General features: G+C 52.0%; 1 protein-coding gene across 5 annotated transcripts in view; it reads left to right on the top strand.

Moving 5' to 3' along the window:
* The window catches only part of IQSEC2 (IQ motif and Sec7 domain ArfGEF 2), a 368,004-nt gene extending 352,457 nt beyond the window's left edge, over positions 1-15,547 (top strand). For 3 of the 5 annotated variants that reach the window (XM_060251901.1, XM_060251902.1, XM_060251900.1), the window contains 7 exons: positions 5,625-5,764; positions 5,874-5,999; positions 7,129-7,228; positions 9,327-9,488; positions 12,206-12,379; positions 13,596-13,645; positions 14,098-15,539. In XM_060251901.1, the coding sequence (XP_060107884.1) occupies positions 5,625-5,764; positions 5,874-5,999; positions 7,129-7,228; positions 9,327-9,488; positions 12,206-12,379; positions 13,596-13,645; positions 14,098-15,156 (1,811 nt within the window). In that variant the 3' untranslated portion in view covers positions 15,157-15,539. Of the gene's footprint in view, positions 1-5,624; positions 5,765-5,873; positions 6,000-7,128; positions 7,229-9,326; positions 9,489-12,205; positions 12,380-13,595; positions 13,659-14,097 lie in introns of all 5 variants that reach the window. The other 2 variants (XM_060251903.1, XM_060251904.1) reach the window with 2 other exon arrangements.
* Positions 15,548-16,912: the final 1,365 nt, after the last annotated feature.

Genomic DNA, 16,912 nt, shown 5'->3' with positions numbered 1-16,912 from the left:
CCAGGAGGATTGGCTACAGCAGGGGGGCGTGGCCTAATATGCAAAGGAGCTCCTGCTACCAAAACAAAAAAAAAGTCCTGACAGTTTCTACTGATTTGTCTGGGACAGAAGACGTTAAGCTGACTGGCCTGTAATTTCCTGGTTCCCCTCTGGATTCCTTTGTAAAAATTGGCACCACTTCCGCTGCTCTGAAGCCATGTTCCCTCTGAGCTGTGGAGTCTTGTGAGCAAAAATTCTACTTTGTGAGCTGCTGGCATTAAAGTTGGGAGCTATTGGCAGTAAAGTTGTGAGCTACTACTGCAGAAATTAGGGCCATTTTTCCTGAGCTGAGACAAAAATGTGTGAGCTAACTCACCCTAACTCACCCTAATTGTGAGCTAGCTCACCCTAACTCAGCTAAGAGGGAACACTGCTCGGAAGTCTTCCGACAGAGCAGCTGAATTTCGTAATACCTGTACCTGTACAAGTTAGAAGAAGAAGAAGATATTGGGTTTATATCCCGTCCTCCACTCTGAAGAGTCTTAGAGCGGCTCACAATCTCCTTTACCTTCCTCCCCCACAACAGACACCCTGTGAGGTAGATGAAGATATTGGATTTATATCCCGCCCTCCACTCCGAAGAGTCTCAGAGCGGCTCACAATCTCCTTTCCCTTCCTCCCCCCACAACAGACACCCTGTGAGGTAGATGAAGATACTGGATTTATATCCCGCCCTCCACTCCGAAGAGTCTCAGAGCGGCTCACAATCTCCTTAACCTTCCTCCCCCACAACAGGCACCCTGTGAGGTAGATGAAGATATTGGATTTATATCCCGCCCTCCACTCCGAAGAGTCTCAGAGCGGCTCACAATCTCCTTAACCTTCCTCCCCCACAACAGGCACCCTGTGAGGTAGATGAAGATATTGGGTTTATATCCCGTCCTCCACTCTGAAGAGTCTTAGAGCGGCTCACAATCTCCTTTACCTTCCTCCCCCACAACAGGCACCCTGTGAGGTAGATGAAGATATTGGGTTTATATCCCGTCCTCCACTCTGAAGAGTCTTAGAGCGGCTCACAATCTCCTTTACCTTCCTCCCCCACAACAGGCACCCTGTGAGGTAGATGAAGATATTGGATTTATATCCCGCCCTCCACTCCGAAGAGTCTCAGAGCAGCTCACAATCTCCTTTACCTTCCCCACCCCCCACAACAGACACCCTGTGAGGTGGGTGGGGCTGGAGAGGGCTCTCACAGCAGCTGCCCTTTCAAGGACAACCTCTGCCAGAGCTATGACTGACCCAAGGCCATTCCAGCAGGTGCAAGTGGAGGAGTGGGGAATCAAACCCGGTTCTCCCAGATAAGAGTCCGCACACTTCACCACTACACCAAACTGGCTCTCCAATTTGACTGTAGTAGATTGACTGTCTCATGTTTGAATTCCTTAAGAACTCTCAGGTATATGTAGGCCTTGAATTCACAGGAGCACAGCTCCTGAACTTTTCTGAGGGTTCCCCCTCCTCCTCCCCATCTCCCTTGTCCATTGAATAGGAGGTGCAGCTGCAGAACAATCCCTGGATGAGCTCCAACACCTATTTTTTTCTACAAAATGTCCCCCAGGTGTATGAATTCAGGACCTGGAGACCTACCAGTTTTGAATTTCCCCGGGAGGTTTAGAACTTCATCCCTTCTCGCCTCAACTCGGCTCAGTTCTTTAAAAATCCATGCCAGAAAATAGGGGCTGGGGCGTGGGTACACGCCCCACACTTTCCATAGCCAACGCAGAAGTAAAAAATCCATTCAGCTTCTCGGTGATCTCCCCATCTTCCTTTAGCATTTTTTAAAAATTCCTTTGTCGCCCAGAGGGCCCCACTGCTTCTCCTGCTGGTTTCCTGCTCCGGATCTCGATGCTTTTCGTAACCCCACTCCTCAAACCCCCTTTTTGTATGCCTAATGATTGACGGCCATCTCTTTTGCCAGAGCCTGCAGTCCCTCTTGTTCAATTCATTGGACCTTCCATTTTTTCCAAGAAGCCTCTTTACTTTTTATCATTTCCCTGACTTGTGTCATGAAGAAGAAGAAGATCTTGGATTTATATCCCGCCCTCCACTCCGAAGAGTCTCAGAGCGGCTCACAATTTCCTTTCCCTTCCTCCCCCGCAACAGATGCCCTGTGAGGTAGATGAAGATATTGGATTTATATCCCGCCCTCCACTCCAAAGAGTCTCAGAGCGGCTCACAATCTCCTTTCCCTTCCTCCCCCACAACAGACACCCTGTGAGGTAGATGAAGATATTGGATTTATATCCCGCCCTCCACTCTGAAGAGTCTCAGAGCGGCTCACAATCTCCTTTCCCTTCCTTCCCCACAACAGACACCCTGTGAGGTAGATGAAGATATTGGATTTATATCCCGCCCTCCACTCTGAAGAGTCTCAGAGCGGCTCACAATCTCCTTTCCCTTCCTCCCCACAACAGACACCCTGTGAGGTAGATGAAGATATTGGATTTATATCCCGCCCTCCACTCCAAAGAGTCTCAGAGCGGCTCACAATCTCCTTTCCCTTCCTCCCCCGCAACAGATGCCCTGTGAGGTAGATGAAGATATTGGATTTATATCCCGCCCTCCACTCCAAAGAGTCTCACAGCGGCTCACAATCTCCTTTCCCTTCCTCCCCCGCAACAGATGCCCTGTGAGGTAGATGAAGATATTGGATTTATATCCCGCCCTCCACTCCAAAGAGTCTCAGAGCGGCTCACAATCTCCTTTCCCTTCCTCCCCCACAACAGGCACCCTGTGAGGTAGATGAAGATATTGGATTTATATCCCGCCCTCCACTCCGAAGAGTCAGAGCGGCTCACAATCTCCTTTCCCTTCCTCCCCCACAACAGACACTCTGTGAGGTAGATGAAGATATTGGATTTATATCCCACCCTCCACTCCGAAGAGTCTCAGAGTGGCTCACAATCTCCTTTACCTTCCTCCCCCACAACAGACACTCTGTGAGGTAGATGAAGATACTGGATTTATATCCCGCCCTCCACTCCGAAGAGTCAGAGCGGCTCATAATCTCCTTTCCCTTCCTCCCCCACAACAGACACCCTGTGAGGTAGATGAAGATATTGGATTTATATCCCGCCTTCCACTCCGAAGAGTCTCAGAGCGGCTCACAATCTCCTTTCCCTTCCTCCCGCACAACAGGCACCCTGTGAGGTAGATGAAGATATTGGATTTATATCCCGCCTTCCACTCCGAAGAGTCTCAGAGCGGCTCACAATCTCCTTTCCCTTCCTCCCGCACAACAGGCACCCTGTGAGGTAGATGAAGATATTGGATTTATATCCTGCCCTCCACTCCAAAGAGTCTCAGAGCGGCTCACAATCTCCTTTCCCTTCCTCCCCCACAACAGACACCCTGTGAGGTAGATGAAGATATTGGATTTATATCCCGCCTTCCACTCCGAAGAGTCTCAGAGCGGCTCACAATCTCCTTTCCCTTCCTCCCGCACAACAGGCACCCTGTGAGGTAGATGAAGATATTGGATTTATATCCTGCCCTCCACTCCAAAGAGTCTCAGAGTGGCTCACAATCTCCTTTACCTTCCTCCCCCACAACAGACACCCTGTGAGGTGGGTGGGGCTGCAGAGGGCTCTCACAGCAGCTGCCCTTTCAAGGACAACCTCTGCCAGAGCTATGGCTGACCCAAGGCCATGCTAGCAGGTTCAAGTGGAGGAGTGGGGAATGAAATCCGGTTCTCCCAGATAAGAGTCCGCACACTTAAGCACTACACCACACAGGTGAGTCTTTTACACTTGCCAGTGCCTATCCCAACTGGTAGAACACATTGGTTTTAAAGAACTTGGCAGGGGTGGCCAAACGGTGACTCTTTCACACATCTTGTGGCTCTCGAAGCCCCCACCGCCCCGTTGATTAGCTTGCAGAAGGCCTTGGTCTCTTTAAAGCCCTTCTCCAAGCCAAGCCAACCGGCACCTTGGAGAAAGCATTCTATTTATTTATTGATTTAGCAGGCTTAGGATCATAGATTCTATTCTTATATTCTGCCCTTTCCCCTAACGGGCTCAGGGAGGATCACAACGTAAACGGAACAATTAAAAAAAACCCCGCGATTCAAATTTAAAACAATAAATACAATAAAAAGCATAACAATAAGATGAAATGAGGCGCATCGCTGGCAGAGAGGGCACCTTTCACAAAATACAGCCGTTTTCGGCCCAAGAAGAAGCGATGGTGTTATTAAGAAGATTCAGCACCACCACAAGGCTGTAAAGCATGGTGTCACAAGGAAGGCCAGCCGATGGAATAGTTGGAATAGGACGCCTGCTGTGTCAACCAAAAGCCCAGCGGAACAGTAAAAGTTGCTTTCTTTCCACCTCTCCTTCCCTCCGTAGAATCAGAATTGGAAGGGACCTCCGGGTCATCTAGTCCAACCCCCTGCACAATGCAGGAAACTCACAAAGACCTCCCCCTAAATTCACAGGATCTTCATCGCTGTCCGATGGCCATCTAGCCTCTCTTGAAAAACCTCCAAGGAAGGAGAGCCCACCACCTCCCGAGGAAGCCTGTTCCACTGAGGAAGCGCTCTAAACTCACAAACACTTCCCCCTAATTAGGGTTTGTAGAATCTTTCGGGCTCAAGTGCCGTGTTCTACTGGAGAAAGTTTTTCTTTCAGACGTTTTGTTCTTAGCTGGAAGAAAAACTTTTTCAGCTGGAAGAAAAACTTTCTCCAGTAGAACACGGCACTTGAGCCCGAAAGATTCTACAAACCCTAATGATGTTGCCAGCCATGAAAACCTGAAATCTTTGATAACTTCCCCCTAAATTCACAGGATCTTCATGGCTGTGAGATGGCCATCTAGCCTCTGTTTAAAAACCTCAAAGGAAGGAGAGCCCACCACCTCCCAAGGAGGAAGCCTGCTCCACTGAGGAACCGCTCTAAACTTACAAACACCTCCCCCTAAATTCACAGGATCTTCATTGCTGTCAGAGGGCCACCTAGCCTCTGTTTAAAAACCTCCGAGGAAGGAGAGCCCACCACCTCCCAAGGAAGCCTGTTCCTTTCTTCCTCCCTCCCTCCTTCCATTTTGCGGCTCTCAAACATCTGACATTCATGTCTTGCAGCTCTCAAACATCTGACATTTATTCTGTGTGACTCTTAAGTAAGTAAGTTTGGTCACCCCTGGGATGATGAATTAGAATCATAGTATCATAGCGTTGGAAGGAGCCTCCAGGGTCATCTAGTCCAACCTCCTGCACAATGCAGGACACTCACAAACCTCCCCCTAAATTCACAGGGTCCTCATTGCTGTCAGATGGCCATCTAGCCTCTGTTGAAAAACCTCCAAGGAAGGAGAGCCCACCACCTCCCGAGGAGGAAGCCTGTTCCTTCCTCCCCCCCCCCTCCATCTTGCAGTTCTCAAACATCTGACATTTATTCTGTGTGACTCTTACATTAAGTAAGTTTGGCCACTCCTGTCCCGGGGACTTGATTCTCTTCCGTTTCTCCTTCAGTCTCTTTAATACTATTTCCCTCGTTTTTGTAAAGTTCTCTCTCTTGAAATCAACGGTTACGGTTTTAGGTTTGGCCTCTGCTCTCTTCGCAACCTCTTTGTTTCCGCTTCCTCCCCAGGGGTGGATAACGGAGAAGACATCCCCCGCGACCTGTTAGTTGGGATCTACCAGCGGATTCAGAGCCGGGAGTTGCGCACCAACGATGACCACGTCTCTCAGGTCCAAGCAGTCGAGCGGATGATTGTGGGCAAAAAGCCGGTGAGCGGAAGAGGCCTTTGGGAAAGGGGGAGAGGATCTGGGACTCGCTCGGGGCTTGCCTTCTTTTTCGGTTCGCTTTCAACATGATCTTCCCGTTTACCCTACCCAGGTCCTCTCACTGCCCCACAGGCGCCTGGTTTGCTGCTGCCAGCTCTACGAGGTCCCCGATCCAAACAGGCCCCAGAGGCTTGGGCTGCACCAAAGGGAGGTCTTCCTCTTCAACGACCTGTTAGTGGTAAGGAAGGAGCAGGGAAGGGTCGGTAGAGCACTCTGGGAGTGAGCAGGAAGTGACCTCCCCTGGTGCCAACTGCTGTGTTTTGACAAGCCTGGATTAAAGGTGAAAATCAGACAGGCAGCAACCAACTCAGGTAGTCCGGTAGCATTCAGAGGTTGAACCAGCTCAGGTAGTCCGGTAGCATTCAGAGGTTGAATTTCTTTTTCGTCACCCCTTATGCTCTTGCGGGGAGGAGTAAGACAAAACAGTTTTTAAAAATGATTGACCCAAGGTCACATCAGCAGCTGCGTGTGAAGAAGTGGGGAATCAACCCCAGTTCTCAAGATTAGAGTCTGCTTGTTTGGTGTAGTGGTTAAGTGCGCAGACTCTTATCTGGGAGAACTGGGTTTGATTCCCTACTCCTCCACCTGCAGCTGCTGGAGTGGCCTTGGGTCAGCCACAGCTTTCATAGGAGTTGTCCTTGAAAGGGCAGCTGCTGTAAAATGCTTTCTCAGCCCCACCTACCTGATAGATAGACAGACACACACACACACACACAAATGTGTGTGTGTGTATGGCCAGATTCCACATCTGTAGAGGGGGAAAATTGCATAGGCTGTATAAATCACATAATTGCATAGGCTGTATAAAACACAGTTGCTTCCTGTGTTGATGAAGCCTGGGAACTGGCAGTCAGCCAACATAAAAAGGGTGTCCATGATTTACTGTGCCGTTTGGACCATCGTCTTCCAGCACCCAGAAGCGGATCTCTTTGGATATCAAATGAAATCCAGTAGGACCAGTTTACTGTTGAGGAGAGGAAGGAGAAACAGGATCTAGGAGAAACAGGAATCCAGCCCATTGAGTTCAATGTTCCCTCTAAGCTGCAGAGTGTTGTGAGCAAAAATTCTACTTTGTGAGCTACCGGCATTAAAGTGGTGAGCTCCGGCATCAATTAGCACGCTCTGGGGTCATCCTTCCTGAGCTAAGACAAAAAGGTGTGAGCTGGAGGCTAAAAAACTGTCAGCTAGCTCACGCTAACTCAGCTTAGAGGGAAGACTGGTGGCGATAGCACTGCTGGGGGGAGACCAGGCTGTCTTTCTGATCCTTGTTGATCCTCTCGTCTCTTCGTTCTCTGACAATATTTCAGGTCACGAAGATATTCCAGAAGAAGAAGATCCTCGTGACCTACAGTTTCCGTCAGAGCTTCCCCCTCGTCGAGATGCAGTTGCAGCTCTTCCAGAATTCCTGTGAGTGTCCCCGCGGTAGACACAGAGGTGTTGAGGGGTGCATCGTTTGCCCCCCGCTCTGTTCCTGGTCAGGCTTCTGTGCTCAGACAGAGCCGTACTGTACACATTGGCCGCCCTGTCCCCCCCGTCTCACGCTCCTGGGTCCTTAAAGTAGACCCCTCTTCGATCTGTCTGCCTCAGTAGCACCTGGCCCCTCCTTCTCTGTCAGACAAAAGGTCAGAGCCACTCTAGGGTGGGTTCCTCAGGCTTTTCAAACTGGCAGGCACCTTTGGAATTCTGACATAGCACAGTATGGGCATCCACAAAATGGCTGCCGCAGAAGGTAAAGCATGACATAAAATGGCTGCCACAGCTTAGTGTGGCCCCTCCTTCTCTGTCAGACGGAAGGTCAGAGGCTCTCTAGGGTGGGTCCCTCAGGCTTTTTGAACGGGCAAGCACCTTTGGAATTCTGACATAGCACGGTATGGGCATCCACAAAATGGCTGCCGCAGAAGGTAGAGCATGACATAAAATGGCTGCCACAGCTTACTGTGGCCCCACCTTCTCTGTCAGACGGAAGGTCAGAGGCCCTCTAGGGTGGGTCCCTCAGGCTTTTTGAACGGGCAAGCACCTTTGGAATTCTGACACAGCATGGTATGGGCATCCACAATATGGCTGCCACAGAAGGCAGACCATGACATAAAATGGCTGCCACAGCTTACTGTCAGTCACATAAGACCGTCTTCAAACTGCCTTTGTATTCCATTTTAGTAACTGGTTGCTGATGGGGGGGTTTTCCTGTCATTTCAGACAGACCCATTTTATTAACGGGCTGCTAGTGGGAATTATTTACTTCTTCATGCTGACCTGCTTAGCAAAGCGTGGTTGAGCTGCTTTTGAGGGAAACAGCACCTTTTGTTTTCAACCCCTTCACTGCCCTTCTGAATCGCTGTGTTGTGCAGTTTAAAATATCCGTAACACTTCCTATGATGTTGCTTTCCCATCCACCACCCTTTTTCGTCAGGCAGTCTTCCTCAGAATTTTTAATATTCTAAGGCAAAGCACTATAGTGCTATAGCTGCACCACTGAGATGCACTGAACTTCTCACACCCCTTTTGCGGCAGCCATTTTGTGGATGCCCGTACCGTGCTATGTCAGAATTCCAAAGACGCCTGCCCGTGTTGGGGACCTTTGCACTATGACCTCCTGCCTTGCCTCAGAAAAGCCCCACTGCTTTGGCCCATGACCCCTACCGTCCCCCATATCATCACCCACCTCAAATGGGAACGAGCCCACAGTCACCCACCATCTTATTCTGTTCTGCATTTAAGTAATTCTGCATTTTGGTAGGAAAAATCCAATGCATGGTTATAGGATGGGAGACTTGTCTTAACAGTAGTATGTGCGAAAAGGATCTAGGGGTCTTAGTGGATCATACGCTGAACATGAATCAACAGTGTGATGCAGTGGCTAAAAAGGCAAATGCAATTTTGGGCTGTATCAACAGAAGTATAGTGTCCAGATTAGGCGATGTGATGGTATCGCTTTACTCTGCTCTGGGAAGACCTCACCTGGAGTCTTGTGTTCAGATTTGGACACCACATTTTAAGAAAGATATAGACAAGTTGGAACGGGTCCAGAGGAGGGCGATGAAGATGGTGAGGGGTCTGGAGACCAAGTCCTATAAGGAAAGGTTGAAGGAGCTGGGCATGTTTAGCCTGGAGAGGAGGTGGCTGAGAGGTGATATGATCACCATCTTTAGGTACTTGAAGGGCTGTCATATAGAGGAGGGTGTGGAATTGTTTTCTGTGGCCCCAGAAGATAGGACAAGAACCAATGGGTTGAAATTAAATCAAAAGAGTTTCCGGCTCAACATTAGGAAAAACTTCCTGACGGTTAGAGCGATTCCTCAGTGGAACAGGCTTCCTCGGGAGGTGGTGGGCTCTCCTTCCTTGGAGGTTTTGAAACAGAGGCTAGATGGCCATCTCACAGCAATGAGGATCCTGTGAATTTAGGGGGAAGTGTTTGTGAGTTTCCTGTCTTGTGCAGGGGGTTGGACTAGATGACCCTGTAGGTCCCTTCGAACTCTACGATTCTATGATTCTATCCCTTGCCCAGATTACCAATTTGGGATCAAGCTCCTCTCGGCCGTCCCCGGCGGTGAAAGGAAAGTCCTGATCATCTTCAACGCCCCCAGTCTTCAGGACCGGCTACGGTTTACCAGCGACTTGCGGGAATCCATTGCAGAGGTCCAAGAGATGGAGAAGTATCGGGTGGAATGTGAGTGGTCAGGGAGGCGTACTGCAAGCGTGGAGGGGGCAGAAAGTAGGGAAGGGAGGCGGGGACTTGGTGTTGTCTAAGTAAGACACTACTGTATGCAAATCAAGTTCTACAGCTGAGGCAGGGTTAGAATGCAGGATATAGGACCACAAATATGGACAAAAACACCAGCGCTCCTTGCTTTCCAATTTGAGTTGTTTATTTATTATTTATTACTTTACATTTGTATCCCGCCCTCTCCGCAAGCGGACTCAGGGCGGCTTACAACATCATAAAAACAATCAATTCCATAAAACATATAAAACCATAATTCACTTATCAATTTAAAACTATTTGCGCTGTCTCAGTCCAGTCTGGCAGTATTGGGTTCTGACTATGATCGCCAGCTTCTGTAGGATTCCATCCATCTATATCCAGAAGGATATAGACAAGCTGGAACGGGATCAGAGGAGGGTGACGAAGATGGTGAGGGGTCTGGAGACCAAGTCCTATGAAAAAAGACTGAAGGAGCTGAGCATGTTTAGCCTGGAGAAGAGGCAGCTGAGAGGTGATAGGATCACCATCAAGTCCTTGAAGGGCTGTCATAGAGAGGATGGGGTGGAATTGTTTTCTGTGGCCCCAGAAGGTAGGACCAGAACCAATGGGTTCAAATTAAATCAGAAGAGTTTCCGACTCAACGTTAGGAAGCACTTCCTGACCATGAGAGCGGTTCCTCAGTGGAACAGGCTTCCTCAGGAGGTGGTGGGCTCTCCTTCCTTGGAGGTTTTTCAACAGAGGCTAGATGGCCCTCTGACCGCAATGAGGATCCTGTGAATTTAGGGGGAGGGATTTGTGAGTTTAGAGCAGTTCCTCAGTGGAACAGGCTTCCTCGGGAGGTGGTGGGCTCTCCTTCCTTGGAGGTTTTGCAACAGAGGCTGGATGGCCATCTGACAGCAGTGAAGATCCTGTGAATTTAGGGGGAGGTGTTTGTGAGTTTAGAGTGGTTCCTCAGTGGAACAGGCTTCCTCCTCGGGAGGTGGTGGGCTCTCCTTCCTTGGAGGTTTTTCAACAGAGGCTAGATGGCCATCTGACAGCAATGAAGATCCTGTGAATTTAGGGGGAGGTGTTTGTGAGTTTAGAGCGGTCCCTCAGTAGAACAGGCTTCCTCCTCGGGAGGTGGTGGGCTCTCCTTCCTTGGAGGTTTTTCAACAGAGGCTAGATGGCCATCTGACAGCCATGAAGATCCTGTGAATTTAGGGGGAGGTGTTTGTGAGTTTAGAGTGGTTCCTCAGTGGAACAGGCTTCCTCGGGAGGTGGTGGGCTCTCCTTCCTTGGAGGTTTTTCAACAGAGGCTAGATGGCCATCTGACAGCCATGAAGATCCTGTGAATTTAGGGGGAGGTGTTTGTGAGTTTAGAGCGGTCCCTCAGTGGAACAGGCTTCCTCCTCGGGAGGTGGTGGGCTCTCCTTCCTTGGAGGTTTTTCAACAGAGGCTAGATGGCCATCTGACAGCCATGAAGATCCTGTGAATTTAGGGGGAGGTGTTGGTGAGTTTAGAGTGGTTCCTCAGTGGAACAGGCTTCCTCGGGAGGTGGTGGGCTCTCCTTCCTTGGAGGTTTTTCAACAGAGGCTAGATGGCCATCTGACAGCCATGAAGATCCTGTGAATTTAGGGGGAGGTGTTTGTGAGTTTAGAGTGGTTCCTCAGTGGAACAGGCTTCCTCCTTGGGAGGTGGTGGGCTCTCCTTCCTTGGAGGTTTTTCAACAGGGGCTAGATGGCCCTCTGACCGCAATGAGGATCCTGTGAATTTAGGGGGAGGTGTTTGTGAGTTTCCTGCATTGTGCAGGGAGGTGGGCTAGGTGACCCTGGAAGTCCCTTCCAGCTCTATGATTCTGTCTCTGGCTGCCAGGCAGTATGGAATCCCCCTGTCTCCCAAAAAAAGATTTGTGGATCAGGAATGCTTCAGTTGGTGATACGCTAAATTTAGTCAGGCGGGTCTGTGCTTCTGCTGGATCAACAGATGTCCTTCAATCCTGAAGTAATTAAGCTGTAGAATTTACTGCCTATGGATGTACCGGTGACCACAAACGATGGTGGCTTTCATAGGGGGTTTGGCAGGTTCACGCAGGGTAGCTCTATTGGCGACTACTAGCCACGGTGAGTCAACAAGACCTCCATATTTAGAGGGAGTAAACCTATGAAACCCAATGCAAGGAGGCAATGAGAAGACCTTGAACTCTGTGCCCTGTTGGTTGGCCTTCCGGGGCGACCGGTGGGGAACAGGATGAAACAGGATGCTGGACTAGATGGACCACTGGTCTGATCCAGCAAGGTTCCTCTCATGTTCTTAAAGGCACTGCCAGGCAGTATTACTACTCCATCTTTGGACAGAAAGGTTGGCGACCTGGAATGAGGAGTGTTTGATAAGGGAAGGCAGAAAGGGGACAGACCGAGAAGAAAAGCGCACGTTTCGGGCAGGGAGTGGGTGTTAGGTGGCTTGCGGAATCATCCGGAGACGTTGGGCCGGCCTCCGGCAGTCAGAGGGCAGGGATTAGTGACACAGCATTTTCAGTTAGACCCCGTCACCAGCCGCCATTTTCACTGCTCGTTTCCGAGCGTAAAATTCAGGCTTCCCGTGGCTCAAACAGACTGCATGTGTGAGCCAAGGCTGAGAGACAACAAGTACAGAGTGGAAAATAGCTCCATTGCTTTTTTTCCCTCCCTCTCTCCCATCTACAGCGGAGCTAGAAAAGCAGAAAGGGGTGATGCGCCCCAACGCCTCTCCTTCCTCCGGGCCCAAGGACACGGTGAACGGGACGTTGACTCGGACCAGCCTGGAAGACGCCTACACCGTGGGGGAAGGCCTGAAACGCAGTGCTCTCAGCAGTTCCCTCCGCGATCTCTCCGACGCTGGTGAGGGGCTGAGCATCAGGACACTGAGATCTTTCCACGGCCCCAGGATGGGACAAAACTGGTGGGGAGGCTGGTAGATGCAGGCATGAGGAAGGACGATTTCAGGGCCAATGCCCATTTAAAAAACCATGACCTGCCTTTAAAAGGGAATGCCGCACAACGCAGCACGAGCTGGGATTTGTGGCAAGACTCGGAGGTCCTTTGTTTTGCCTGGCATGACCGGCGACGTCCGATACGACTCGTAGATCAGGATGTCCTTGAACCTCTCAACTTGCGCGAGACCTCTGTGTGCACCGGGCAGATTGATATCGGCACCCGTTCTGGGCTCCATTTTGGCGCTGAGGGGGGCAATTTCAGAATCCTCCAGATTCACAAATTTGGGCCAGCCTTATACGCTCATTAGATCAAGCGGCCAGGCCATTTCTAGATCAGTTCAGGCTCATAAAAGCTGCTTCTTTGAATGCTCCACTGAAAAACAAATTGGAGAAAACCCCTCACGTTTAGAAAAACAGTGTGTCAGGGAGAAGTCTGGCTTGAACCCTTCTCCCTAGCTTGTTTTTCTACTTGTGGGGAATTCTTGCAAACGAGAGCATGCAGAGATCGAATGCCCCCTGTCCCGTATCAGCTGCGTCCTTCACAGAGATATTTCGGTCGATGCAGATTTTTAAAATAATTCCACTTCCGAAGAAACGTTTCTGGAGTTAATCAAAGCCACATAAGTCCACCCCAGCTCTCGTTCTGTCGCGTCTCTCTTTTAGTCAGGAATATTCACTCGCAGCTGCATAATTTAGCATTGTGAGAGTTGGGCTAAGTTGGCAAAGGAAGGGATGGTCCCTTTCTTAATTCTGCATAAGCACATTAGGTGGAGTCAGGAAGAATCAGTCTGTGCATTCTGTGCTGGGGGAAGTTTGGGTTCGAAAAATGGGCAGAAACAAATGCATGCTCGGTCTCCGGCCGGTTTGCAGGCCTGCTTCGTACCTAACGTAACACCCTCACACCGCATCAGACGGGAACAGAACGGGCGAGACGCACTCTCTGTTACTTCCCCTCTGTCCTCTGTTAACTCTGCTTTTGCTCTGTTGCTTTACTTTTGGGGCGGGATGGGGCAGAGAGGCCGCCTTCTCTTGGTCACGGGTCTCCCCTTGACAAGCCCGAAGGCCGCCTCAAAGGGGAGGGGGGTGGGATTCAGGTCTCGCTAACCCCTGCTCTATTGCAGGCAAGCGGGGCCGCCGTAACAGCGTGGGATCGTTGGACAGCACCATCGAAGTAAGTGGGGCTGGTTGCAAAAGAAGCCAAGTGTGGGGGGATTGGGGCTGGGAGGGGTGCATGTGGACGGGGGTCACCGCGGCCCCTTCCTCTTCTCTCTGCCTTGCAAGCCTGTCTGTTCTTTCTTTGCTTTTATGTCCGCCTCCTCTCCCCACCTCCACCTCTGTTCGTGGCATTTGAACAGGACTTCCAAGGAGGTGGTATCGGCCTGCTTGGCCAGGGAGAGTGGGCCAGATTTTCCCAGCATGCCTTGCTTTCTAATAGAGGCCAGGAGACAAACAGGAGTCGTTTTCAGCCCGTGGGAACTTTTAGGGCAGTCCTAAATCCACACAGAGAAGGTTATTTTGCAAAGCCAACGGTCTGACGCCCCACCTCTCTCTCTCTGTCTGTCTTGTCCTTTTCTCTCCCCTCTTTTCATCCTCCCCCTCCCTCACTTTTGCTATTCCTTCCAGGGGTCTATTATTAGCAGCCCACGGCCCCACCAGAGAGGGCCTCCTCCTCCTCCTCCTGAGGAGTACAAGCCCCAGCCTCGACCCCCCTCCAACTCCTCATCGTTCCTGGGCTCCCTCTTTGGCAGCAAGCGCGGGAAGGGGCCCTTCCAGACGCCCCCCAGCCAGGCCTCGGCCTCCTCGTCGTCTGCTTCGTCCTCCCACCACCACCTACCCCAGCACCACCCCCACCATAGCCACCCTTCCCTGCCTGACGGGAGCCAGTCCAAGCTGCAGGCCCTCCATGCTCAGTACTGCCACGGCCCGTCGGCCCAGCCCCCGCCGCCCTACCCCCAGCAGCCCCCGCCGCCACCCCAGCCGGCCCCGCCGCCGCCCCCTCTCGCACTGCCCTCCAACCCCTTGCCGCCTCAGGTGCAGCGCTTCCACTACTCCCAGCAGCCCCCGCTCTCAGCCCCGCCCCAGAAGCAAGCCGTCCCAGCCTTCCCCACCCCACAGCCCCACCACCACTACACCCTGGGCCGCCCCAGCCAGCAGAAACGTGCCCACCAGATGGCCGCGGCCGCCTCCCAACACCCGCCTTTCCCCCACGGGCGCCAGCCCACCTCACCGTTGCCCCTCTATAGCCCGGCCCCCCAGCACACCCTCGCCCACACCTATCCACAACAGTTGCATCAGCCGGGGCCCCCCGGGCAACACACCCTGCACAGGCCGCAGGCTCCAAAGCACTTTATCTTCAGCCACCACCCCCCGCAGCTCCTGCAGCGACCCCCTCCGCCTTCTGGCATGGGGCCATACCCCGTGCACCACGGCCACCCTCCCCCACAGCACCACGGGCCACCCCCCATGGTGCCGCCTCATTCGCCCATCCCCCCTCACCCCTCCTACCCTCCGCTTCCACCACCATCACCTCACACGCCCCTCAGCCCCCACTCCCCCGCAGCCCCCACCTCCCCGCTGCCCCAGCACATCCCCATGCATCAGGGGGGGCCCCAAGCCATGCCTTCTCAAGGGCCCCCAAACCCCAAACAGAAACCAGTCAACAGAATCAGCACCGTTGTGTGAGGAAGGAACAACACTGCGATTGGGGGGGGGGGAATATAGTTTATAAATATATAAATAATAGAACTAGGGGACTCCCCCCGACCCCCCCTCCCAGTTGATGCGGCAGGGCAGGGCTGGGGGGTCAGGAGGGTGTCTAGACTTTTATGCGCATTATACCCCTTCCTCCTCCCCACACCACGTCCCATCCCTCTTTTCTTAGGATCAGGACTGAGAGGGGGCATCTCTGGGAGCGGCTCCAAAAGGAAGACCTTCGGACCTGCGACGTCGGTCGTGACCTGAGGGGGGCGCCAGTGTCACGTTTGGGCTTTGACGTGTGGGGGGCCCCAACCCGCCTTTCTTCCATTCTGGTCGGAAGATGCGTATGGACAGTGTTGCTGGGCAAAAGCAGGATTTTTGTTTTTAGAAAAAAGAATGGGTGCAAAAAAACACTCTTTTCGACGTGCGCCGGCTAAGGAGTGTCCCTCTCGTACACAGAATTTCCCCGCTTGGGCCATTTGTTCAATGCGCTGGCGATGGGAATTGGTGTAGGACCAGAGTGCATAGATCCTGGCTCGCATGAACACTCTGCAAGGTGGTAAAACTGGTCCTGGACTAAATAGTTACAGATTGGAGGGGGGGGGATCCCATCGACTGCATCTCTGCGCACGCAGACAAGCAGACGCTGGGGTGAACCATTATAACACAGCCTCCCCGATGCTATTGCAGTTCTGCATTCCCCCGGCCGCCCCGGTCTGAAACGGTACAGTCCAGGAACAGTCACAGCATGCCACTCGTCGTTTGTGTGAAGCAGCATGTAGAGGCTAGAGGCATGCGTCCTTTGGAAGTCTTGAACGAGCCAAGAGAACCGTAGGCTGGATTCAGCACCTTTGCTCGCTCGCATTTTCCCGGGGTGTCTCTGGCACGAAGGAGGGCCCCTCGTCTGCCGGCCAATTCTTTTGTGGTAGGAATTGTACTCGTCTGCATGGGACGAAGGGTCCTTCGTCAAGGAGGGGCTAACTTCCATGCATCTCGTTTACAGAGCGGGCATCCTTTTCTGACGAGCGCCAAAGAAAGCCCGCTCGGTTTTCTTTTGATCCTGAACAACTTTTTCCAGTTATCCGATTGCCCCCGTTTTATTCGGAGCTTCTTTGTCCATGAACTCAGGTAGCGTGAATGTCGCAAACAAAGCCGGAGAGTACGGGGGTATGCATTTCCCATCCCTCCAACGTCTCATTCCAAGCTTCCAGGTAGGAGAAAACCAGCCGGTTTTGGTCCTGCCCTGAATTCCTTCCTGGGCCGGATAGGAAGTGTGTCGCGCTTCTCGGATTCCCCTGGAGTTGTGTCGATGAAGCCAGGCCTGCCCCCGCGATTCAGCTTGGCAGGCTGGGCCTTCCATGAGCCAGAGCTCTGGCCCATTCCCCACTGAGTCCTCCCACAGCCAAAAGGCTGCGTGGGATCTGAGCTGCTGTGGATGCGTTTTTTTTTTTACTTTTTGAGTCAACGGTCACTAAGCTGTCCCTCAATTGCAGGAGCAAGCCTTGGCCATGAAAGCTGTTTCCTGGGCCATCCCCAACTTGAATGGAGACCCAGAGGGAAGGCCATCATTCTTGGCTATGCAGAGAGAGAGAGAGAGAGCTGCAAAGCAGGCTGTTTGCATGGTGGGAGAACGGGGCACCTCTCCCACACACCGAGGACGTTCCAGGTCACCTGCAGGCACCATCTTTCTGCTCTCTTCCTTGTAGCCAGAGCCGGTACGTCCATTAGCCAATTGCCTGGA

Source organism: Heteronotia binoei, chromosome 13, assembly GCF_032191835.1.
Source record: "Heteronotia binoei isolate CCM8104 ecotype False Entrance Well chromosome 13, APGP_CSIRO_Hbin_v1, whole genome shotgun sequence".
Taxonomy (NCBI): Eukaryota; Metazoa; Chordata; class Lepidosauria; order Squamata; family Gekkonidae; genus Heteronotia; species Heteronotia binoei.
The sequence above is the reverse complement of the archived record's forward strand: the minus strand, read 5'-3'. Positions and strand labels throughout refer to the sequence as shown.